At 45.6% G+C, this 26,708-nt stretch overlaps 1 protein-coding gene across 2 annotated transcripts in view; it reads right to left on the bottom strand.

Moving 5' to 3' along the window:
- Positions 1–26,708, bottom strand: part of LOC143767608 (uncharacterized) — a 54,879-nt gene that overhangs the window by 10,679 nt on the left and 17,492 nt on the right. The window contains exon 1 of one of the 2 annotated variants that reach the window (XM_077256039.1): positions 23,633–24,432. The exons of the other annotated variant lie outside the window; for it this stretch is intronic. Coding sequence (XP_077112154.1) covers positions 23,633–23,806 — 174 coding nt within the window. The 5' untranslated portion in view covers positions 23,807–24,432. Of the gene's footprint in view, positions 1–23,632; positions 24,433–26,708 lie in introns of those variants that run through there. 2 annotated transcript variants of the gene reach the window in all.

Below are 26,708 nucleotides of genomic sequence, written 5' to 3'. Positions count from 1 at the left end.
TTCAGATATTGACATGGAAACCCCCTAAAAATAAATCCAATATAAATAACAAAGAGAGAGAGGCCCTTAAAATCATGGAGCAGTGGGATGATGTAGTGTTTAAGAGTGCCGACAAGGGTGGGAACATCATTATTTGGCCACGAGTTATGTATGAACAGCAGGCATTTAAGTTACTTAATGATTCTAGATGTTATAAACTGTTGACATTTAATCCCACGTTGCAATATCTGATATAGATCTGATGATAATTTTGTCTACGGCATTTGAACAGGGCATCATTCCCAAGAGACTATTGGATCTTTACAAAAAATTGCACCCTAAGCTGGCAACATTCTATCTGATTCCAAAAATACATAAAGATGCAGTGAATCCTCCAGGGAGACCAATAGTCTCTGGGAATGATAGCTGTGAAGTTATTTGTAAAATAGTGGACCATTATTTAAAACCACTAGACTGTGGCCCGATTCTAACGCATCGGGTATTCTAGAATATGCATGTCCCCATAGTATATAGACAATGATGATTCCAGAATTCGCGGCAGACTGTGCCCGTCGCTGATTGGTCGAGGCGAATTCGCGGCAGACTGTGCCCGTCGCTGATTGGTCGAGGCAACCTTTATGACATCGTCGCCATGCTGTGCCCGTCGCCTGGCGGCCTCGACCAATCAGAGACGCGGGATTTCCAGGACGGACAGACAGACAGAAAAACCCTTAGACAATTATATATATAGATAGACTGTGGCCCGATTCTAATGCATCGGGTATTCCAGAATTCGTGGCAGACTGTGCCCGTCGCTGATTGGTCGAGGCAACCTTTATGACATCATCGTCGCCATGGCAACCATTATGACATCTACGTCGATACTGTGCCCGTCGCTGATTCCAGAATTCGCAGCAGACTGTGCCCGTCGCTGATTGGTCGAGGCAACCTTTATGACATCATCGTCGCCATGGCAACCATTATGACATCTACGTCGATACTGTGCCCGTCGCTGATTGGTCAAGGCGAATTCGCAGGATTGGGTGCATTATATGACTAGGCGACAAAACTTTTGTCTTGCCAAAATCTAACCATTCTGTGTCCATTAACTGAGCAATATTTCTGCATTGAAGCCAATTTATTTTCTTAACCTAAACCATATTTCGGAGGGTTTCAGCTTTCAAAAGAATAATTTATACAATCAATGGATGAATTTAAGCTTTAATTTAAGGTTATAAGCTTTTATTTACATAACATAGATAAGCGACATAACTTCTGTCAGGGAGTGTATAGTAAATTCCTGCATGTCATCTCCCCCTGTATATAGTATATAACTGTGTGTCATCTCCCCCTGTATATAGTATATACCTGTGTGCCATCTCCTCTGTATATAGTATATACCTGTATGTCATCCCCCTGTATATAGTATATACCTGTGTGTCATCTCCCCTGTATATAGTATATACCTGTGTGCAATCTCCCCTGTATATAGTATATACCTGTATGTCATCTCCCCTGTATAAAAGTTTGGACACACCTTCTCATTTAAAGATTTTTCTGTATTTTCATGACTATGAAAATTGTACATTCACACTGAAGGCATCAAAACTATGAATTAAAACATGTGGAATTATATACTTAACAAAAAAGAGTGAAACAACTGAAATTATGTCTTATATTCTAGGTTCAAAGTTGCCACCTTTTGCTTTGATGACTGCTTTTGGTCTGTACTGTACCTGTATGTCATCTCCCCTGTATATAGTATATACCTGTGTGTCATCTCCCCTGTATATAGTATATACATGTGTGTCCTCTCCCCTGTGTATAGTATATACCTGTGTGGCCCGATTCTAACGCATCGGGTATTCTAGAATATGCATGTCCCCGTAGTATATGGACAATGATGATTTCAGAATTCGCGGCAGACTGTGCCAGTCGCTGATTGGTCGAGGCAACCTTTATGACATCATCAACGCCATGCTGTGCCCGTCGCTGACTGGTCGAGGCAACCTTTATGACATCATCGTCGCCATGCTGTGCCCGTCGCTGATTGGTCAAGGCCTGGTGGCCTCGACCAATCAGAGACGCGGGATTTCCAGGACAGACAGACAGACAGATAAACCCTTAGACAATTATATATATAGATGCCAAGTGCGGAATATCAGGCTGTAATAAGAGCAGACAAGACACCGGTTGGTGGCACAAAAGGAGATTTACTTCCCCCAGTGTTAGTGAAGTAGCTATTGTAATGGCTGGACGGGACTTTCTAAGCTGAGATATAATTATTCAGTGATGGAGAGAACATGTTCAGCGTATTACAGAAACACATAGATCATATGATGCTCTGCAATATCCGATAATATTGTGGAATGGCCAAGATGGCGATCACTATAATCTAACAGACTGATCCCAACACTGCGAGGCCGACCAATAAACCAACCAATAACATATCAGCTATGGACTTCTACACCTACCAAATAATGATCAGACAACAATGGAGGCAACTTTCTCATCAGTGTATAGTAGATCTGTATGCCAAGGTGGAGAGCGAGCGTCTTCTGTACATACAGCTGAGCCAACAAACACTTACAGGGAGGCCATGCCAAAAGCGTGGTCTGATGGAGGATGGTCCACACTGGGACCTGACATTGCAGGAGACGTCCCTCACTCGCTTTCCTCCTCATCTTCTAACCTGCTCCCTATAATACCTACAACCTGTGCACCTTCCAATCCCCGGGCTCTGTGGGACAAATACACAGAATATCCTAGAGGAGATATCCATAGAGAGCACAGGAGAGGTCATCCGGACTTAGCCATAAATGTCACTGCCGACAGATCCACCACAGTCCTCCTGACTCTAGAAGAAAGGAGCCAATGTGTCAGTAGTGACCCTCTAATAGCATCAGGTCACCGGCACCAGCTCCACCAGCCTGTGTGTTATGGGAGAGATATTCTGGGAGAGAAAAGCCAGGATTTGGGGAAGATGAGGGGATTTGTCCCAGTAAATAAGCCTCTTCTGGTTGATGACCACAGATCGGGGGATTTGGCAATTATGGCTCAGATTCCAGGTGGAAATGGGAGACTGTTTTCCTTGATGCCCCAGGAGGTTCCGGTAAAACATTCTTATTAATTTGCTGCTCTCAGAAATTCCCTCCATCAATAACATTGCTCCGGCCGCTGCATCGTCTGGGGTTGTGGCCGCTCTCTTAGATGGAGGCGCACGGCTCAGTCAGCACTAGGATTACCCCTGAATCTAGCGCTCTTGGAATCTCCCGTCTGTAATATCACTAGGCTCTATGAAAGATCTGGGAGGATCCAATCACTCAATGGGGGGAATTGTTCTACTTTTTGCAACGTTACCTGTTCTTAAAGGAGCAGCACCAGCAGAGGAGATGAATACTTGTCAGCACAGCAGAGTCCTGCATACACTGAGGGCCCTGATCATGTGACCCCTGACTCCTCCCCTCCTGTGACCTCATCACAGGTCCTGTGCGCACAGAAAAGCCATATATGTGGAGTGCGGCTCTGCAGGTGGAGGTAGGTGGTGGAGATTCCCCATTACTGGGTGTGGGGGACATTAACCTCTTCAGCACTGAGGCTCCTTGGGGTCTCTGTGTGGTGTGAACAGTGACGTAACATATAGGCATAGCTAGGGTTTTGTTTTGGGGGTGAAGCTTCAGAATACAACAAAGACACATTTCACTTCTCACATTTTCAGCCCCATCACCATCTATTCCCAACCTGCACAAACCCCTCATCCTGCTGATACCCCAATACTGAGCCGCTGCTGCCATATGTGTCCCTATCAACAACCCCCAGAACCCTTCCTCCCGACTTCCCAGCCCTCCACCTCCAAAACCAACTTCTCCACCATTACAGAAGATCAACTCTCCACTCTACTCTCAAGATCGCATCTCACCACCTGTGCACTTGACCCGCTCCCATCCCACCTCATCCCAAACCTCACCACAGTCTTCATCCCAACCCTAACCCATCTCTTTAACCTATCACTAACAACTGGTGTTTTCCCCTCAAGCTTTAAACATGCCTCCATCACACCTATCCTCAAAAAGCCCTCTCTTGACCCATCCTCTGCATCTAGCTATCGCCCTATATCACTTCTCCCCTATGCCTCAAAACTACTGGAACAACACGTTTACCTTGAACTGTCCTCCCATCTATCTTCTTGCTCCCTCTTTGACCGCTTACAATCTGGCTTCCGGTCACACTATTCCACTGAAACTGCCCTAACTAAGGTCACCAATTACCTCTTAACCGCCAAGAGCAAACGACACTACTCTGTCCTCCTCCTCCTCGACCTGTCAGCTGCCTTTGACACAGTGGACCATTCCCTATTATTACAGACCCTCTCATCCCTTGGCATAACAGACTTGGCCCTACCCTGGATCTCATCATACCTAACAGACTGGACATTCAGCGTCTCCCACTCACACACCACCTCCTCACCTCGCCCCCTATCTGTCGGAGTCCCACAAGGTTCAGTCCTTGGGCCCCTGCTCTTCTCCATTTACACCTTTGGCCTACGACAGCTCATAGAATCTCATGGCTTTCAGTATCATCTCTATGCTGATGACACACAGATCTACATCTCTGGACCAGATATCACCTCCCTACTAACCAGAATCCCTCAATGTCTGTGCACTATTTCATCCTTCTTCTCCGCTAGATTTCTGAAACGTAACATGGACAAAACAGAATTCATCATCTTTCCCCCATCTCATGCGCCCCCCCAACGAACCTAACCATTACAGTGCATGGCTGCCCACTCTCCCCAGTCCCACAAGCTCGCTGCCTCGGGGTAATCCTTGACGCTGATCTCTCCTTCAAACCACATATCCAAGCCCTTTCCACTTCCTGCCGACTTCAACTCAAAAATATTTCACGAATCCGTTCATTCCTCAACCAAGAATCTGCAAAAACCCTAGTCCATGCCCTCATCATCTCTCGCCTTGACTACTGCAACCTCCTGCTCTGTGGCCTCCCCTCGAACACTCTCGCACCCCTTCAATCTATTCTAAACTCTGCTGCCCGACTAATCCACCTGTCCCCCCGCTATTCCCCGGCCTCTCTCCTCTGTCAATCCCTCCACTGGCTCCCCATAGCCCAGAGACTCCAGTACAAAACCCTAACCATGACATACAAAACCATCCACAACCTGTCTCCTCCATACATCTGTGACCTCGTCTCCCGGTACTTACCTACACGCAACCTCTGATCCTCACAAGATCTCCTCTACTCCCCTCTTATCTCCTCTTCCCACAATCACATACAAGATTTCTCTCGCATATCACCCCTACTCTGGAACCCTCTACCACAACACATCAGACTCTCGCCTACCATCGAAACCTTCAAAAAGAACCTGAAGACCCACCTCTTCCGTCAAGCCTACAACCTGCAGTAACCACCGATCCACCAAACCGCTGCATGACCAGCTCTATCCTCACCTACTGTATTCTCACCCATCCCTTGTAGATTATGAGCCTTCGCGGGCAGGGTCCTCACTCCTCCTGTACCAATTATGACTTGTTTTGTTTAAGATTATTGTACTTGTTTTTATTATGTATACCACTCCTCACATGTAAAGCGCCATGGAATAAATGGCGCTATAACAATAAATAATAATAATAATATTACTACATCTGCTGTGTTGTTCTCTGTGACCTCTAAATTCTAAACAACCCTCTAGAATATACTAATGCCGGGTGCAGGTGCCCTAGAAAACAGTGCTCACATTTTGTCCCCTAGAAAGTAATATTGCCCTGTGTGCCCCTTTGACAGACACAGTAACCTGAGTTCCCCTATAACAATAAGTGCCCACTTTACATTTAATAATGTCCCGAGTCCCCCCTGCACAGCTCCCCTATACACAGAATGATTCTCTCTTATACACAGTATAATGCCCCCCTCACTGTATAGTACCCACACAGTATACTGACCCCATAGTATCCCCAAAACTGTTTGATAGCTCCAACACTGTAATCTCCACAATGTATGATGGCCCCCATAAAGAATAATGCACCAGACAATCCTCAATATAGCCCTCCACATAGTAAAATGCACTCCCCCATAGGAACATTCTATAGTATAATGCAGCCCTTCATAGGCAGCCTCTATAGGGTACTGCACCCCCCTAGGCAGCCTCTATAGCATAATGCAGCCCTAATATAATGCACCCCCCATAGGCAGCCTCTATAGCATAATGCAGCCCCTAATATAATCCACACACAATAGGCAGCCTCTATAGTATAATGCAGCCCTTAAAGAGAACCTGTCATCAGTTTTAGCCTATATAAGTTACAGCCATCACCTTTCAGGGCTGATATACAGCATTCTATAATGCTGTATATCTGCCCTCAACCCGACCTGTAAGAGAAGAAAAATAGCTTTTATTATACTCACCTGGGTGGTGGTCCGGTCCACGGGGTGTTGCAGGCTTTGGTCCAGCACCTCCCCTCTTCTTGTGATGATTGCTTCATGTTACTGACGCGTCTCTGCGTCATCCACACAGACTCCTTGGCACTACGAATAGGTGTCGGGAAAGGTCAAAGAGCTCTGGCACCTGCACACTGCAGTACTTTGCTCTGCCCTCAACAGGGCAGAAAAGTACGCCTGCGCAGGAGCCTGATGCCGAGGAGACTGTGTGGACGACATAATGATGCGTCATCCACATGAAGCAAGCAGGAGGACTGTGATCATAAGAAGAGGGGAGGCGCTGGACCAAGAGCAACACCCCTCTGACCAGACTGCCCCACAGGTGAGTATAATAACTTATTTTTCTTCTCTTGCAAGTCGGGTTGGGGGCAGATATACAGCATTATAGAATGCTGCATATCAGCCCTGAAAGGTGATGGCCGTATCTCTTTTCGGCCAAACCTGGTTACAGGTTCTTTTTAATATAATGCAGCCTCTATAGAATAATGCAGCCCCTAAAATAATGCACCCCCCTAGGTAGACTATATAGCATAATTGCACCCCATAAAAAATAAATACAATACCATTCATCCTGGTTCCTCCACTGCTCTGAGTGCCCGCACATCTCCAGACAGCGGGTGCCAGGTAATGACGTAATCGCAACCCCCTGTCAGTGTCGGCGTCGGTGATGTCAGATGCTGAGAGGGGGATGATGGGAGAAGGAGCGTAATGCTCCTTAACTTATCAATGCGGTCAGCTGTATCGGCATCTAGCCAAAACAGCTGAACTTGCAATGGAGGGGGGGGCCACTGCTGGCATTGCCCCCCCCCCCCCCCCCCCGCCTGCTCAAGGGCCTCATAGCGGCCAGGCGGCAAGCTGAGAGATTGATTCTGCCTACACCAGAATGTAACTTCTGTACAGGCACGCTGGGAACGATACAGTTACAGTAGTGTAGCTCCGGGTGGGCCCCCTCAGAGTGTGGGGCCCGGGGCGACCGCCCCCTCTGCACCCCCCCGGTAGCTACACTACTGAATAACGGCTGTGGACAGAATGCAGCTTCGCTGGTTCCACATTAGACCCAGTCAGACACCTGCAGGATGAGAGGACAGAAGCCCAGAGAAGTTCTCCCACAATGCGATGATTCCTCTCCTGGCTCCAGCACAATAATGTAGACACTAGTGATGAGGGAGCCGCTCTCCACTACTCGATCCGGCATCGGGGGCTCGGACAAGCTTGTTACTGGAGTATCGCAGGTGATGGAGCGCCGTGCTCGAGTTCCTGGCCAATAAACATGCGGGGATTGCCCGCCATACACGGTGATGCTGTAGCCATGTTGGTTACTGGTATTACTGTGACTGTCCGGCCGCATCATGTTATCGGGTTTATAGAAGACCCAGTGACGCGATGCTCGGCACACCGTCCTCAGGAAGCCGGTCAGGGAGAGTTGTTATAGGAGGGAGCGCTTAGATTATTGTCGGCCCCCTAAGTATTATAAAGTTGTGTTCTTTAGTGTATTTCACGTGGCGCTATAGGGTGTGTTTAACCCCTTCACGCCAAAGCCTGTTTTCACCTACCTGACCAGTCCAATTTTTTCATTTCTGACCACTGTGACTTTATGAGGTAACAACTATAGACGCTTCAATAGATCCTAGTGATTCTGAGATTGTTTTCTTCATGACATGTTTGTACTTCATGATAGTCCTAAAATTTCTTCGATATGATGTTTATTTGTGAAAAAATTGGAAATGTGTCAAAGTTTGAAAACTTTGCAATTTTCGAACTTTGAATTATTGTGCCCTTAAATCATAGAGATATATCACACAAAATAGTTAATAAATAACATCTCTCACATGTCTACTTTTACATCAGCACAATGTTGGAAACATATTTTTTTTGTTAGGACGTTATAAGGGTTAAAAGTTGATCAGCGATTTCTTATTTTTACAACAAATTTACAAAACAATTTTTGTAAGGACCACATCACATTTGAAGTGACTTTGAGGGGCCTATCTGACAGAAAATACCCAAAAGTGACACCATTGTAAAAACTGCACCCCTCAAGATGCTCAAAAACCCACTCAAGAAGTTTATTAACCCTTCAGGTGCTTCACAGGAACTGAATCAACATGGAAATGAACATTTAACTGTAGTCACAAAAATGATCTTTTAGCACCATTTTTTTATTTTCACAAGGGTAACAGGAGAAAATGTACCACAAATGTTGTTGTGCAATTTCTCCTGAGTAGGTTGATACCCCATATGTGGAGGAAAACCACTGTTTGGATGCATGGCAGGGCTCGGAAAGAAAGGAACACAAAATTGACTTTTAGAACACAAAATTGGATGGAATTGAGAGCAGACGTCATATCACATTTGAAAAGCCCTTGCTGTGCCTAAACAGTGAAAAAACCCATACATAGCAATAATTAAGAGCCACTGCACAGTTTTATAAAAATCAGCTTCTCTACATGTCTGACAGCCATTCCATTCCTGTGTCAGTTGAATTCCCACCAGAGTACACCTCATTCTGCTTAATGTGCTTCTGATTAGGTGATCTTCTGAACCAAATCTTATATAACAAAGAAAAGTATAAAAAAAACCTGCTGTAGTGTTCACAATCCTCTTGCAATAGGACAAGCTGGATGGCAAAACAAGAGTAATATCCCAAAAGTAATAGGAATTAAAAAATAACTTTTAACCATGCCAAAGGAGTTGAAAAGAAAAGCCTAGAGTGAGGAAAAGAAGGGCTCAATTCTGGCTTTACTAGCAGAGGGACACAGTAAGCGTCATGTTGCCTCCATCCTTAAAATTTCTAAGACAGTCCATTACAACAAGGTCAAGCAGCAGACATTGGGGACAACAAAGCTACAGACCGGCAGAGGGCGAAAACGACTTTCCACTGACCAGCAAGACTGCTATCTTATTCGAATGTCACTCAGCAACCGCAGGATGACATCAAGTGACCTACAAAAGGTATGGCAAATGGCAGCTGGGGTGAAGTACACAGCAAGAACAGTTCGTTACAGGCTACTAGAGGCAGGACTCAAGTCATGTAAAGCTAGAAAAAAGCCTTTCATCAATGAGAAGCAAATGAGAGCCAGGCTGAAGTTTGCCAAAGACCATAAGGATTAGACCACAGAGGACTGGAGTAAGGTAATCTTCTCTGTTGAGTCTAATTTTCAGCTTTGCCCAATACCTGGTCATCAAATGGTTAGACGGAGACCTGGATAGGCATACAAGCCACAGTGTCTGGCACCTACTGTGAAATTTGGTGGAGGATCGGTGATGATCTGGGGATGCTTCAGCAAGGCTGGAATTGAGCACGTTAATCTTTGAGAAGGATGTATGAATCAAGCCGCATACAAGGTTATCATGGAAAAACAGTTGACTCCTTCTCCTCAAGCAATGTTCCCCAACTCTGAGGACTGTTTTTTTGTTTTTTTCCAGCAGGACAATGCGCCATGCCACACAGCTAGGTCAATCAAGGTGTAGATGAAAGACCACCAAATGAAATCCCTGTCATGGCCAGCCCAATCTCCAGACCTGATTCCGATTGAAAACCTCTGGAATGTAATCAAGAGGAAGATGGATAGTCACAATCCATCATACAAAGAAGAACTGCTTAAATTTTTGTACCAGGAGTGGCATAAGGTCACCCAAAAGCAGTGACACACAAAGGTCACCCAAAAGCTATGATTAAAAATCATGGTAATTCCAAAAAATATTGATTTCTGAACTCTTCCTGAGTTAAAACATGAGAAATCTTGTTTCTAAATGATTATGAACTTGTCTTTTTTTGCATTATTTAAGGTCTGCAAGCAATGCATTTTTTGTTATTTTGACAATTTCTCATTTTCAGAAAATAAATACAAAATTTATCGCTTGGAACTTCGGAGACATGTTGTCAGTAGTTTATAGAGTAAAAGAACAATTTACATTTTATACAAAAATATACCTATAAAGAGAAAAATCAGACAAACTGAAAATTTTGCAGTGGTATCTTAATTTTTTGCCACAGCTGTATACTGCAAATAAGACCATTATAAGGACAAACCCGCAAGCAGTATTAAAATAAATAAAAAAAATATATATTTTTTTTAATTAAGTCTTATTGATTATTAGAATAATAACTGTTTTAATCTGAAATTCACTTACCAACATCATAACGAGACTGTGAACTTATTAGATATTAGTTTATCTGGCTTTGCAGATTAAATATTATCTGTAACACCGTATAAAAAAAATTCACGGAGGTAAATAGTATTTTACATGCCCGTCATGTAATCAATAATCTTCCAATTGGTGAGATGATTCACCAAATGGAAGATCTATCACTGTTCCTTCTACGCTCGCTAGATACACTTCTCTTTTTTTGTTTGAATACTCCATAAGTGACCCCATTTTGGAAACTACATCCCTCAAAGAATTTATCTAGAGTCAGTTTTATAGTAATGATTAGGGTTGAGTGACCTTTACTTTTATAGGATCGGGTCGGGTTTCACGAAACCCGACTTTTTCAAAAGTCGGGTCGAGTGAAATCGGCCGATCCTATAAAAAAGTCGGGGTCGGCCGAAACTCGAAACCCAATGCAGTGCATTGGGTTTCCAATGGTTCCCAGGGTCTGAAGGAGCGGAAACTCTCCTTCAGGCCCTGGGATCCATATTTAAGTGTAAAATAAAGAATTAAAATAAAAAATATCGCCATACTCACCCTCTGGCGGGCCCTGGTACTAACCGGGAACCTTCCTTCCTTAGAATCAGCCTTCCATGACCTTGCGGTGACGTCATGGTGACGTCGCGGCTTGTGATTGGTCCGCGGCTGCCCATGTGACCGCTCGCGCGACCAATCACAAGCCGCGACGTCACCATGACATCACCGAAGGTCCTAGAAGGGCTGATTCTTAGGAAGGAAGGCTGTCGGAAAGAAGCCGAGGGTGAGTATATTCCTATTATGTATATACTCACCCTCGGACATGCCCTGCTTCTTTCCGGCAGCCTTCCTTCCTAAGAATCAGCCCTTCCAGGACCTTCGGTGACGTCACCGAAGGTCCTGGAAGGGCTGATTCTTAGGAAGGAAGGCTGCCGGAAAGAAGCCGAGGGTGAGTATATTCCTATTAGGTATATACTCACTCTCGGACATGCCCTGCTTCTTTCCGGGAGCCTTCCTTCCTAAGAATCAGCCCTTCTAGGACCTTCGGTGACGTCACGGTGACGTCGCGGCTTGTGATTGGTCGCGCGAGCGGTCACATGGGCGGCCGCGGACCAATCACAAGCCGCGACGTCACCGTGACGTCACCGCAAGGTCATGGAAGGCTGATTCTAAGGAAGGAAGGTTCCCGCTTAGTACCAGGGCGCATCAGAGGGTGAGTATGGCGATATTTTTTATTTTAATTCTTTATTTTACACTTAAATCTGAATTCCGATACCAATTCCCGATATCTTAAACATATCGGGAATCGGTATCGGAATTCCGATTCCAGATTCAGAAGATCGCCGACTTCATGGCCGACCCCACACAGGGGTCGGGTCGGGTTTCATGAAACCCGACTTTGCCAAAAGTCGGCGACTTCTGAAAATTGCCGACCCGTTTCGCTCAACCCTAGTAATGATGATAATGTTTTGCGTTTTACTAGTGTATGAATTTATAATGTGGTGTTATGTGTGGAGTACTGTTGTGAATTAGACTTTTTTGGCTCCCTCTTGTGGTCACTAGTGATATGACTGGGATTGTCTTCCCTCAGTTTGGCACCCACCTGGGTCGTTAGTCCAGGGGTGTCGCTATATAAACTTCCTGGTTTCTCAGTCCAGTGCCTGGCATCGTTGTAATCAGTTCCTTTCTGTTTGCTCCTGTCTGCTGGTCTTGGATCTTGCAAAATTAAGCTAAGTCCTGCTTCCTTGTTTTTTGTTTTTTTTGCTTGCTCTTATTTTTTGTCCAGCTTGTACTAAATGTGATTCCTGATTTTGCTGGAAGCTCTAGGGGGCTGGTGTTCTCCCCCCGGGCCGTTAGACGGTTCGGGGGTTCTTGAATATCCAGCGTGGAAATTTTGATAGGGTTTTTGCTGACCATATAAGTCATCTTACTGTATTCTGCTATTAGTCAGAGGGCCTCTCTTTGCTAAATATCTAGTTCATTCTTACGTTTGTCTTTTCTCCTTACCTCACCGTTATTATTTGTTGGGGGCTTGTATCCAACTTTTGGGGTCTTTTCTCTGGAGGCAAGAAAGGTCTATCTTTTCCCTTCTAGGGTTAGTTAGTTCTCCGGCTGGCGCGAGACGTCTAGAACCAACGTAGGCACGTTCCCCGGCTGCTGCTATTTGTGGTGCTAGGATTAGATATATGGTCAGCCCAGTTACCACTGCCCTATGAGCTGTTTTTTTGTGTTTGCAGACTTGGTATGTACTTTTGAGACCCTCTGCCATTGGGGTCATAACAGTATGCCAGGCCAAGGTTGAATGTTTAATGCATTGCAGAAGTGGGATTACAAGAAAGGAAAGTCTGAGTTTTTTTTTTTTTTTTTCTTTCCTCTCTTTTTTCCTCCCCTTTACCTCTGAGTGGCTTGTGCTTGCTGCAGACATGAATGTCCAGACTTTGATTACAAGTGTGGATCAGCTTGCTGCTCGTGTGCAGGGCATACAAGATTTTGTTACCAGTAGTCCAATGTCTGAACCTAAAATACCTATTCCTGAACTGTTCTCTGGAGACCGATTTAAGTTTAGGAATTTCAGGAATAATTGTAAATTGTTTCTATCTCTGAGACCCCGTTCATCGGGAGACTCAGCTCAGCAAGTAAAAATTGTTATCTCTTTCTTACGGGGCGACCCTCAGGATTGGGCCTTCTCGCTAGCGCCAGGAGATCCGGCATTGGCAAATATTGATGAGTTTTTTCTGGCGCTCGGATTGCTTTACGAGGAACCCAATCTTGAAATTCAGGCAGAAAAAGCCTTGCTGGCTATTTCACAGGGTCAGGATGAAGCTGAAGTGTATTGCCAAAAATTTCGGAAATGGTCCGTGCTTACTCAGTGGAATGAGTGTGCTCTGGCCGCAAATTTCAGAAATGGCCTTTCTGAAGCCATTAAGAATGTGATGGTGGGTTTCTCCATTCCTACAGGTCTGAATGATTCCATGGCGCTGGCTATTCAAATTGACCGGCGTTTGCGGGAGCGCAAAGCCGCGAATCCTCTGGTGGTGTTGTCTGAACAAACACCTGATTTAATGCAATGTGGTAGAATTCAGACTAGAAATGAACGGAAAAATCATAGACGTCAGAATGGGTTGTGTTTTTACTGTGGTGATTCTACACATGTTATATCAGCATGCTCTAAACGCCTAACTAGGGTTGTTAGTCCTGTCGCCATTGGTAATTTGCAACCTAAATTTATTTTGTCTGTGACTTTAATTTGCTCATTGTCCTCCTACCCTGTTATGGCGTTTGTGGATTCAGGTGCTGCCCTGAGTCTTATGGATCTGTCGTTTGCCAAGCGCTGTGGTTTTGTTCTTGAGCCGTTGGTAAATCCTATCCCTCTTAGAGGTATTGATGCTACGCCATTGGCGGAAAATAAACCGCAGTTTTGGACACAGGTAACCATGTGCATGACTCCTGAACATCGGGAGGTGATTCGTTTTCTTGTTCTGCATAAAATGCATGATTTGGTCGTTTTGGGTCTGCCATGGTTACAGACCCATAATCCAGTCTTGGATTGGAAGGCAATGTCTGTGTCAAGTTGGGGCTGTCAGGGAATTCATGGTGATTCCCCGCCGGTGTCTATTGCTTCCTCTACTCCTTCGGAAGTTCCTGAGTATTTGTCTGATTACCAGGATGTATTCAGCGAGTCCAGGTCCAGTGCTCTTCCTCCTCATAGGGACTGTGACTGCGCTATAGATTTGATTCCAGGTAGTAAATTTCCTAAGGGAAGATTATTTAATCTGTCTGTACCTGAGCATACCGCAATGCGTTCGTATATCAAGGAATCTCTGGAGAAGGGGCATATCCGTCCATCCTCTTCCCCTCTTGGTGCGGGATTCTTTTTTGTGGCCAAGAAGGACGGATCTTTGAGACCTTGTATTGACTATCGGCTTCTGAATAAAATCACTGTTAAATTTCAGTATCCTTTGCCTCTGTTGTCGGACTTGTTTGCCCGGATTAAAGGTGCCAAGTGGTTCACCAAGATAGATCTTCGTGGTGCGTACAACCTTGTGCGCATTAAGCAAGGAGATGAATGGAAAACTGCATTTAATATGCCCGAAGGTCATTTTGAGTACTTGGTGATGCCTTTCGGGCTCTCTAATGCTCCTTCAGTGTTTCAGTCCTTTATGCATGATATTTTCCGGAAGTATCTGGATAAATTTATGATTGTTTATCTGGATGATATTCTGTTTTTTTCTGATGATTGGGACTCGCATGTAGAGCAGGTCAGGATGGTGTTTCAGGTTTTGCGTGAGAATGCTTTGTTTGTTAAGGGCTCAAAGTGTCTCTTTGGAGTACAGAAGGTTCCATTTTTGGGTTTTATTTTTTCCCCTTCTGCGGTGGAGATGGACCCAGTCAAGGTCCAAGCTATTCATGATTGGACTCAACCCACGTCAGTTAAGAGTCTTCAGAAGTTCTTGGGTTTTGCTAACTTCTACCGTCGTTTTATCGCTAATTTTTCTAGCGTTGTTAAACATTTGACGGATATGACCAAGAAAGGTTCTGATGTTGCTAACTGGGCTCCTGCAGCCGTGGAAGCCTTTCAAGAGTTGAAGCGCCGGTTTACTTCGGCGCCTGTTTTGTGCCAGCCTGATGTCTCACTTCCCTTTCAGGTTGAAGTGGATGCTTCTGAGATTGGGGCAGGGGCCGTTTTGTCGCAGAGAGGCCCTGGTTGCTCTGTAATGCGACCATGTGCTTTTTTCTCTAGGACGTTTTCGCCTGCTGAGCGGAATTATGATGTTGGCAATCGGGAGTTGTTAGCCATGAAGTGGGCATTTGAGGAGTGGCGTCATTGGCTCGAGGGTGCTAAGCATCGTGTGGTGGTCTTGACTGATCACAAAAATCTGATGTATCTCGAGTCTGCTAAACGCCTGAATCCTAGACAGGCCCGCTGGTCATTGTTTTTCTCCCGTTTTGACTTTGTGGTCTCGTATTTACCAGGTTCAAAGAATGTGAATGCTGATGCTCTTTCAAGGAGCTTTGTGCCTGACTCTCCTGGAGTCGCAGAACCAGTTGGTATTCTCAAAGAGGGAGTTATCCTGTCAGCCATTTCTCCGGATTTGCGACGTGTGTTGCAGAGATTTCAGGCTGGTAGACCTGACTCTTGTCCATCTGACAGACTGTTTGTTCCTTATAAGTGGACCAGCAGAGTCATTTCCGAGGTTCATTCCTCGGTGTTGGCAGGGCATCCGGGAATTTTTGGCACCAGAGATCTGGTGGCTAGGTCCTTTTGGTGGCCTTCCTTGTCACGGGATGTGCGGTCATTTGTGCAGTCCTGTGGGACTTGTGCTCGAGCTAAGCCTTGCTGTTCTCGTGCCAGCGGGTTGCTCTTGCCCTTGCCTGTCCCGAAGAGGCCTTGGACACACATTTCCATGGATTTCATTTCAGATCTTCCGGTGTCTCAGGGCATGTCTGTCATCTGGGTGGTATGTGATCGCTTTTCCAAGATGGTCCATTTGGTATCTTTGCCTAAGCTGCCTTCCTCTTCCGATCTGGTTCCTTTGTTCTTTCAGAATGTGGTTCGTTTACACGGCATTCCTGAGAATATTGTGTCTGACAGAGGATCCCAGTTTGTTTCCAGGTTCTGGCGATCCTTTTGTGCTAAGATGGGCATTGATTTGTCATTTTCGTCTGCCTTTCATCCTCAGACTAATGGACAAACGGAGCGAACTAATCAGACTCTGGAGGCTTATTTGAGGTGTTTTGTTTCTGCAGATCAGGATGATTGGGTGACCTTCTTGCCGTTGGCTGAGTTTGCCCTTAATAATCGGGCTAGTTCCGCTACTTTGGTTTCGCCATTTTTTTGCAACTCTGGTTTCCATCCTCGTTTTTCCTCGGGACATGTGGAGCCTTCTGACTGTCCTGGGGTAGATTCCGTGGTGGATAGGTTGCAGCGGATCTGGAATCATGTGGTGGACAACTTGAAGTTGTCACAGGAGAAGGCTCAGCGTTTTGCCAACCGCCGCCGCAGTGTGGGTCCCCGACTTCGGGTTGGGGATTTGGTATGGCTGTCTTCTCGATTTGTTCCTATGAAGGTCTCCTCTCCTAAATTTAAGCCTCGCTTCATCGGTCCTTACAAGATATTGGAAATCCTTAATCCTGTGTCCTTTCGCTTGGATCTTCCGGTGTCGTTTGCCATTCACAACGTGTTCCATAGGTCTTTGTTGCGGCGGTACGTTGTACCTGTGGTTCCTTCTGTTGAGCCTCCTGCTCCGGTGTTGGTTGAGGGCGAGTTGGAGTACGTGGTGGAGAAGATCTTGGATTCTCGTCTCTCCAGGTGGAGGCTTCAGTATCTGGTCAAGTGGAAGGGCTATGGTCAGGAGGATAATTCCTGGGTGGTTGCCTCTGATGTGCATGCGGCCGATTTAGTTCGTGCCTTTCACGCTGCTCATCCTGATCGCCCTGGTGGTCTTGGTGAGGGTTCGGTGACCCCTCCTTAAAGGGGGGGTACTGTTGTGAATTAGACTTTTTTGGCTCCCTCTTGTGGTCACTAGTGATATGACTCTGGGATTGTCTTCCCTCAGTTTGGCACCCACCTGGGTCGTTAGTCCAGGGGTGTCGCTATATAAACTTCCTGGTTTCTCAGTCCAGTGCCTGGCATCGTTGTAATCAGTTCCTTTCTGTTTGCTCCTGTCTGCTGGTCTTGGATCTTGCAAAATTAAGCTAAGTCCTGCTTCCTTGTTTTTTGTTTTTTTTTGCTTGCTCTTATTTTTTGTCCAGCTTGTACTAAATGTGATTCCTGATTTTGCTGGAAGCTCTAGGGGGCTGGTGTTCTCCCCCCGGGCCGTTAGACGGTTCGGGGGTTCTTGAATATCCAGCGTGGAAATTTTGATAGGGTTTTTGCTGACCATATTAGTCATCTTACTGTATTCTGCTATTAGTCAGTGGGCCTCTCTTTGCTAAATATCTAGTTCATTCTTACGTTTGTCTTTTCTCCTTACCTCACCGTTATTATTTGTTGGGGGCTTGTATCCAACTTTTGGGGTCTTTTCTCTGGAGGCAAGAAAGGTCTATCTTTTCCCTTCTAGGGTTAGTTAGTTCTCCGGCTGGCGCGAGACGTCTAGAACCAACGTAGGCACGTTCCCCGGCTGCTGCTATTTGTGGTGCTAGGATTAGATATATGGTCAGCCCAGTTACCACTGCCCTATGAGCTGGTTTTTTGTGTTTGCAGACTTGGTATGTACTTTTGAGACCCTCTGCCATTGGGGTCATAACAGAGTACATCAGATTGTAAAAGTGTGTTGCGTCAACAGGGTAAAAACTAATTTTATTAATTTGTGGACATGTGGTATGCTTTGAAGCAATCCTTAATTCAAACACCAGGTTTCTCAGTGCAGGTTTCACAATGGTAAATTGTGTCCTTTCAGATTCCCCTCTTGGAGCATACTCTGCACCGTTTTTGTGATCTTCCTTTCTTCACAGTTTGGGGAACCGGTCCTGGAAAATGTTGACCTGGGACAATACAGGCACTATCAGTTTCAAAAGTACCGGAACCCTCACCTTCCTGAGAGCCAAACATTAAGACCTTGATGGCTACCTGCTGAAACTGAAGGAAGGACCCTGTATCGCCTGCAGATCAGAACAGCACAAAAACATTGTACGGTGCCATCTATACAATGTGCACAGCCAATTTTTTGCACCATACTTTAGCTTTTCGTATGGCACTGTATGGTTGGAGGATCTGATCTGAGAGATCTACACCCCTCATGTACCGATTGTAATCCAGGATACAATCTGGCTTTGGGACTTGTGTTGTGGTACCACGAACAGTGACAAGGGAGCTGTTGTCACAGTGTATGGTGGTGAAGATTAGGACATCCCTTTTGTCCTTAAACTTGACCACCAGCATGTTGTTGTTGCATTGGGCTCGGCTTTCGCCTTTTCTCTGCGTTTGCCCAATTAGTTGGTTAGGCAGGCGTTTCTAATTTTTTCACATGGTGCCACAGGCAACTGTACTTCTGACAGAGAGAGTCTTGAAGAGGGGGATGCTGGTGTGAAACTTATCAATGTAGAGGTGATAACCCTTATCCAGCAGTGGGTGCAGCAATTCCCACACAATCTTCCCACTCACCCCCAGGACAGGATGGCATTCAGGGGGGTAATCTGGGTGCTTTTTCCCTTGTAGACCCGAAATCTGTGTGTTTACCCTAGGGTACTCTCGCACAGTTTGTACAGTTAATTTCATGCCTGGCCCTCTTACTGGGCAGGTATTGTTGACATTTTAGCCTCCCTTTGAAATGAACCAGAGATTCATCTATAGCGATGTCCCTTTGGAGGTTGTACGCCTCAGCAAATTTTCTGAGGAAGTGTTCAACTACTGGCCGAATTTTATATAGACGATCAAAGCTTGGATAGTCTCAGGGAGGACCAGTGGCGTAGGAAGGGGAATGCGGGGGGGCGGGCCACCCCGGGCGGCACAATGCGGAGGGGTGGGTCACCGGGCCGCGGCCGGCGCTGCAGCTGTTTAACGCTATTGACGTTCGGGCCCGCGCCCGCACGTCAATAGTTAACAGCCGCCAGCCAATCTGAGGCTGGCAGCTGATGTCAGTCCCAGCGTGCATTTCGCCGGCGTCTGATGTCATTGTCAGTCGCCGGCGAGTGCACGCTTCAGCTGCGTGGAGAGAGCTGGAGCGCGGTCAGGTAAGCAGAACTTGTTTTTTTTTGCAGTCCCGATCATGTGATGGTAACATTCACCGGCAAAATAATTTAACTTGTCCATCTGAGGTCTTATTCCTGCTGCATTGTTTTTTATTCTAAAAAATGCATCATAGAGAATTCAAATTCAGCGTACAGGCTTTACCAACTTACTCCACTGCCGGGCCGATTGGTCATTTGGTGGGAAGGCGGGACTGTGTGTAGCAGCACCCAGACGTAGGCAGAAAGTGACGTCATTCTGGGAATGCTGGAGTGTCTGCAACCAATCCCGCTCTTTTGCCGGCTACAGGAGTGCCATCCTGGTGGCCCGGGCCCTGGTCTGACCTTACTTTATTTTTTTGTTATTTTGTTAGGCTTTTTGGTAACCTTTGTGTGTATTGAGCCGGGGGGGGGGGGGGGGGGGGCGCCAAACTCGGGAACTTCAAATCGAGTCCTTGTCATGGCCATACAGAATACCTGTACTGTAGAGAACACCAGCACTCCAGTATTCGAGAAGCTCTAGTTTTCGGATTATGCCCATATGCAGCACAATTCCCCAAAATGTCATTGTCTCTGCTGCATCTACAGGGGTCCATTTGGCATATGCTAATGTGGGATTTTGGATGAAAAATAGATGAGCATACAAGTTTGTCTGGGGCACCATAAGATTTATCATTTCTTCACTGAAAAAGAATTTGAAGAAGTCAGTGTCAGTGAGGCCAATGGTGTCAAACTGGATTCCTGAGCTGCCGATGAAATCCGGAATGATGGGCTGATAATTTTCAGGGGGTGCAATCTATGTGGGATCGATTGTTGGAGGGGTTGTCTGGGTCCTTGGGCGCCTTGCTGGGGCTCCTTCCTAACTAAATGAGAAGTAGGACTAAAGGAATGTGGCATCTTCCTCACTGGTTGAATCTGTGTTGGAGGCAAGGAAAGCGTATGCCTCCTCTGGTGAATACCATCTTGATGAATGGTCCATTTTTATTTTATCTTCCAAAACCCCAGGAATGTGTGTGTAAGTGGTGCTTATACATGTAATGTGTGGAGCTTATGTATAGGATGCTATTTATTATAAAAAGTAGAGAGAAAAGATTTAGAAGAAAAAATGTAAAGAAAAAAAATAGATATAAAAAAAAGTTTGTATAAAAAAAATTAGAGACGTTCATTACACTAATGTCCTCCCTATAAATGTACCTGGCACTAACTATTCTTTTTTTTTCTGCAAAATAAAAACAGACGTCGCCAATAATACAACGTACACTCCCCTAATGCACTACCTAAAAATTTACCCGATGCAAATAATTCTATTTTTACAAAAGAAAAGATGTCACCAACAATGCTATGCATGCTCCCCTAATGCACTTGCAAAATATTTACTTAAGGCAAAAAATTATTTGATCGCAAAAGAAAACTGAATGTCACCAACAATGTGATGTACGCTCCCCTAATGCACTAGAAATTACCCGACGATAACCTTTTTTTTGTGCAAAAGAAAGACGCTACCTCCCTGTCTATGCAGGTACTTTGTACATTTTTTTTTCTTTAAAACAAAATCCGACATCACCAAATACTGTGACGTCCAATACACTAACACGCTACCTCGCTACGTATGAAACTATTCTGTGCAATTTTTTTCTCTAAAACTACTGTATTTTTTGGACTATAAGACGGACCCCAAATTTGGGGGTGGAAAATAGCAGAAACAAGATTCTTATAAGATGGGGGTCCTTCTTAGGATATGTGTATACGTTGTGGATTTGCCTGTGGAATTTTCTGTTCAGATTCTTCCTCTCTTGGCAGAAAACGCAGGTGAAATTTGGATGTGTTTTTCATGCATTTTTCATGCGGATTTTCATACGGATTTTCATGCGTTTTGGTAAGCTAAATAAAGATCTATTATTAAAACAAAATAAAAATTGTGATGTTATTTCTTGTTCATCTTCATTTACATACTCCATTGAAGAATAATGTTTACACACAGATAGATAGATAGATCTACTGTATATACAGATAGATAATACCAAGCCCGATGTTTATTAATAAACATAATAAAATGGTACATAAACAGTTAAATAAAGACACACACACACACAAAATCTGCGTTAGGCCGGGGTCACACTTACAAGAAACTTGCTCAAGTCTCGCACCTCAGTACCTGGCACAGCCGCCTGCACTCGGCATGGGAATGTGCGGCTGCGTGTATTTGTATGCAGCTGAACGCTGCGGGCCGAGTACGCCTCCTGCGCAGGAGTGCGGTGGCCTGGAGCTATGAAGCAAGCAGGAAGGCGAGATCGCAAGAACATGGGAGGTGCCGGACCAAGACTTGCGACAACCAGTCTGCCCCGTAGGTGAGTATAATAAAAGTTATCTTTCTTCTCTTGCAGGTCGGATCGGGTTCTTTATATACAGCATTATAGAATGCTGTAGATAAACCCTGAAAGGCGGTGGCCGTAACTCGTATTAGCCAAACCTGATGACAGGTTCCCTTTAATACTAGAAATATATTGCACAGGGGATATCGCGGCCAATTCCCACAAGAAGAATCCTGGAAAAACAGAATTAGAAATGATTCTTTCTCCGCAGTTTCTATAGGACTTATGTTATGGTTCTCAATGGCAAGAGAACATAGCCCAGCAAACATAAGTACTAGCTCTTGGAAGGATGGAAACTAAACTGACCATGAACTAAACCTGCCGCACAACTAACAGTAGCCGGGTAGCGTTGCCTACGTTTTTTATCCCTAGACGCCCAGCGCCGGCCGGAGGACTAACTAATCCTGGCAGAGGAAAATATAGTCCTGGCTCACCTCTAGAGAAATTTCCCCGATAGGCAGACAGAGGCCCCCACATATATTGGCGGTGATTTTAGATGAAATGACAAACGTAGTATGAAAATAGGTTTAGCAAAATTGAGGTCCGCTTACTAGATAGCAGGAAGACAGAAAGGGCACTTTCATGGTCAGCTGAAAACCCTATCAAAATACCATCCTGAAATTACTTTAAGACTCTAGTATTAACTCATAACATCAGAGTGGCAATTTCAGATCACAAGAGCTTTCCAGACACAGAAACGAAACTACAGCTGTGAACTGGAACAAAATGCAAAAACAAACGAGGACTAAAGTCCAACTTAGCTGGGAGTTGTCTAGCAGCAGGAACATGCACAGAAAGGCTTCTGATTACAATGTTGACCGGCATGGAAGTGACAGAGGAGCAAGGTTAAATAGCGACTCCCACATCCTGATGGAAACAGGTGAACAGAGGGGATGATGCACACCAGTTCAATTCCACCAGTGGCCACCGGGGGAGCCCAAAATCCAATTTCACAACAGACTTAATACATTCCTGATTCCGGAGAGTAATAGAAATACGGCAGAAAACAGAGGAAGAAAGAAGAGAAGAAGCTTCATAGAAAGACATTGAAGTTACAGACGCCATTTAACCCTTTGGATGAAAGTGATTCCAGCACTTTACCGAGTAGGCGACAGGACTACAAGGGGCCCTCGGAAGGTGAGTATATGTTTATTTTTTTATTTTTTAACCTGTGACATACGTGGCTGGGCAATATACTACGTGACTGGCCAATATACTACGTGGCTGGCCAATATACTACGTGGCTCTGTGCTATATACTACGTCACTGGGCAATATACTACGTAGCTGGGCAATATACTATGTGACTGGCTAATATACTACGTCGCTGGGCAATATACTACGTGGCTCTGTGCTGTATACTACGTCACTTGGCAATATACTACGTAACTGGGCAATATACTACGTGGCTGGGCAATATACTACGTCACTGGGCAATATACTACGTAACTGGGCAATATACTACGTGGCTGGGCAATATACTACGTGACTGGGCAATATACTACGTGGCTGGGCAATATACTACGTGGCTGGGCAATATACTAAGTGACTGGGCAATATACTACGTGGCTGGGCAATATACTACGTGGCTGGGCAATATACTACGTGACTGGGCAATATACTACGTGGCTGGGCAATATACTACGTGGGCTGTGCAATATACTACGTGGACATGCATATTCTAGAATACCCGATGCGTTAGAATCGGGCCACCATCTAGTACTTTATATAGGTGATACTGTGATTACACAGATTTAGCAGCCAATATCACCTATATAATGTATATACAACAGAGTCGCAGTATCATCTATATAATGTATACAGACTTTTAAAATGTAAAGTGCTGCGGAATATGTTGGCGCTATAGAAATAAAATTATTATTATTAGACTGCTGTATATACATTATTTAGGTGATTCTGTGATTATACACAGATGTAGCAGCCAATATCACCTATATAATGTATACACAGCAGTCTATATACAGTAACCAGGTGGTACTGCAAGAGCTGCACATACATAAAACAAAGACTCACCCAGGTCGCTGAGATGGGGGGATGAACAGCTGATGTGCGTCCCTGGCTCGGATGGTGAGTTGAGCAGGAAACAAAAAAAGGGTGATATACAGCACTGGGGGATATGCATTGCTGGGGAGGCACATAGATCACCGGGGGGACACAGAGATCACCGGGGGGTGGCACAAAGAGCATGAAGATCACAGGGGGCACAGATATCACAGGACGGCACAAAGATCACAGAGGGGCACATAGCTGGAGGGGACAGAGATCACATGGGGGCACAAATATCACAGGGAGGTACATAGTATGGGGGCACAGGGATCATAGGGGGCAGAAAGCTGGGAACCGCAGAGATCACAGGGGTACATATAGCTAGAAGGCACAGAAACCACAAGGGGGTATATAGCGGGGGGGCACAGAGATCACGGGGGGCATATAGCTGGGGGCCAGAGAGATCACAGGGGGAACAGATCACAGGGGGCATATAGCTGGGGGTACAAATCACAGGGGGCACATAGCTGGAGGTCACAGGGGGACATATAGCTATGGGGCACAGAGATCACAGGGGGGGGCACAAAGCTAGGGCCACAGATCATAGGAGGGCACTAAGATCACATGGGGCACATAGCTGGGAGGCACAGAGATCACAGGGAGGCATATAGTGGGGGCACAGAGATCACATGGGGCAGAGAGATTACGTTGGGGCACATAGCTGGGGCGGCACATAGCTGAGGGGCACAGATCACCTTCAGACAGGCACTGAGCTGCCGGCACAGAGATCGCTCTGGACTCTCTGGCAGCAGCTCCTCTTCTGGCACAAGAGGATGGGAGAGCATTGAGTGCTAACCCTGCCCACCCTAGCGCTAACCCCACCCACCGTAGCACTAACCCTGCCCACCCAGACGTCACCATTCATGTGCACGCAGCATTCTGTAATGAACGCTGCGTGCACTTGGGAATTAAACAGCCGGCAGCTGGCAGGATAAGGGCTGCCACCGGAGCATTGCGGACTTTGGGGACCTGCCCGCAGACAGGAGATTCTTCACCCATGTTTTAAAGGGCCGGCAGCAGCAGCCCACTTTGTATTACAGAGCCGCCAGCTCACAGGGCATCTGCCTAGCTGGGCAAATTAGCAATCTGGGCCTGGGTCCCACTCCTACATTTTCTTTTCTAACAATGGCAGTGTGAGTCTCCTGTAACACGTTCATGTACTGGGTCACAGTCTCCCCTTCCCTTTGGACATGCGGAAAAGATGTGTGCGCAATTCTCCCCCGTCCGTGAGGTCCCCATGTGTCTCTCCAAGTATCTGTAATAGTTTGTCAATGGTGTCCCGTTCTCTTGGGGGTCATAGCATGACAGAATTTTTTGCTTCTCCCTCTAAGGCCATCAGGGCAATTCCTGCCGCTAACGCAGGAGTCATGGGGTACATCCTCATCATTCCCCTAACCCGCTCAGTCCAGCTTCATAACAGAACATTGCTCCCTGTAAACTTGGAGAGATTACTCAAAATTGTCCCCAGTGGTATACTGGCCCTTGGAGCTCCCCCAACCGCTTGGTCTGCCACCTCCGTGACGTAGACTGCATCCTGCCAATTGCAGTGACGGATGAGGAGGCAGAGCAAGGGTAAACAGATTTATTAACAAGGGAATACTGGGTTAAATGGTATAAATGGGAATGGACGGTGGGAGGTAAAGAGTACACAAGGGAATAAACAGTTAAATGGCAAAGGATATGTGAGTAAAAGAACGACTGTTCAGATAATGACAGTTCCTTGTGAAACACTATTGTCAGGGGTTCCGCAAACTGTAACGCTGAGTTCACACGTAGCAGAATTGCCGCGGAAATTTCCGCGGCAATTCTGCGCCTCCTGCCGCGGGTATATCGCATGCAGAATTAGCATGCATATACCCGCAGAAAACTAGCGTTTTGCAAGCATAATTAGCTTGCAGAATGCTAGCGTTTTCCATGCGATCTGTAGCATCGCTTGGAAAACTGACTGACAGGTTGGTCACACTTGTCAAACATAGTGTTTGACAAGTGTGACCAACTTTTTACTATAGATGCTGCCTATGCTGCATCTATAGTAAAAGATAGAATGTTTAAAAATAATAAAAAAAATAAAAAAAGTTATACTCACCTCAGTGGCTTCCGTTCCTAATGCTGTGTGTCCTTCCATTGACGTAGCGGTCACGTGACTGCGACATCATCGCGGTCATGTGACAGCGACGTCATCGCAGGTCCTTCACACACACCTCGAAAGCCGCTGAGAAGGTCGGGCCGCCAGAAGGTGAGGTTTTTTTTTACCACTTATATGGTGCCCAGTCCGTGGAGGAGAGTCTCCTCTCCTCCACCCTGGGTACCAACCGCACTTGATCTGCTTACTTCCCGCATGGTGTACACAGCCCCGTGCGGGAAGTAAGCAGATCAATGCACTCCTAGGTGTGCAGAATCGCCGCGATTCCGCAATTTTAATGAACATGCTGCGTTTTTTTCTGGATTGCGATTCCGCTCAGGAAAAAAATGCAGCATGTGCACAAAAAATGCGGATTGCATTCTGTTACATAGGATGCTTAATGTTAGCGTTTTTTTCGCGGTTTTATAGCGTTTTTATAGCGAAAAACCGCAAAAAAAACACAAAAAATCTGCTACGTGTGCACACAGCCTAAGGGTATGTGCACACGTCAGGATTTCTTGCAGAAATTTCCTGACAAAAACCAGACATTTCTGCCAGAAATCTGCATGCATTTTTTTCGCGTTTTTTGTGCATTTTTGATGCGTTTTTTGCTTGTTTTTTGTGCGTTTTCTTCCCAATGCATTAAGTAGCGGGAAAACGCGAAAAATCCACAAAATTAATGAACATGCTGCTTTTGTTACAGCGATGCGTTTTTTTTGCGGAAAAAAAACGCATCATGTGCACAAAAATTGCAGAATGCATTCTAAATGATAGGATGCATATGTCTGCGTTTTTATAGTGTTTTTATCGCGAAAAAAACGCAAACAAATCTGAACGTGTGCACATACCCTAACTCCTGCTGGGAACTCAATAGCGCCGGGCAACGGCTCACGCGGTGTCTTTACCAGGATGGTCCTGATG

This window comes from Ranitomeya variabilis, chromosome 4 (genome assembly GCF_051348905.1).
Source record: "Ranitomeya variabilis isolate aRanVar5 chromosome 4, aRanVar5.hap1, whole genome shotgun sequence".
NCBI classification, from domain to species: domain Eukaryota; kingdom Metazoa; phylum Chordata; class Amphibia; order Anura; family Dendrobatidae; genus Ranitomeya; species Ranitomeya variabilis.
Note: the sequence above shows the minus strand (reverse complement) of the source record. Positions and strands in the feature narration are given on the sequence as shown.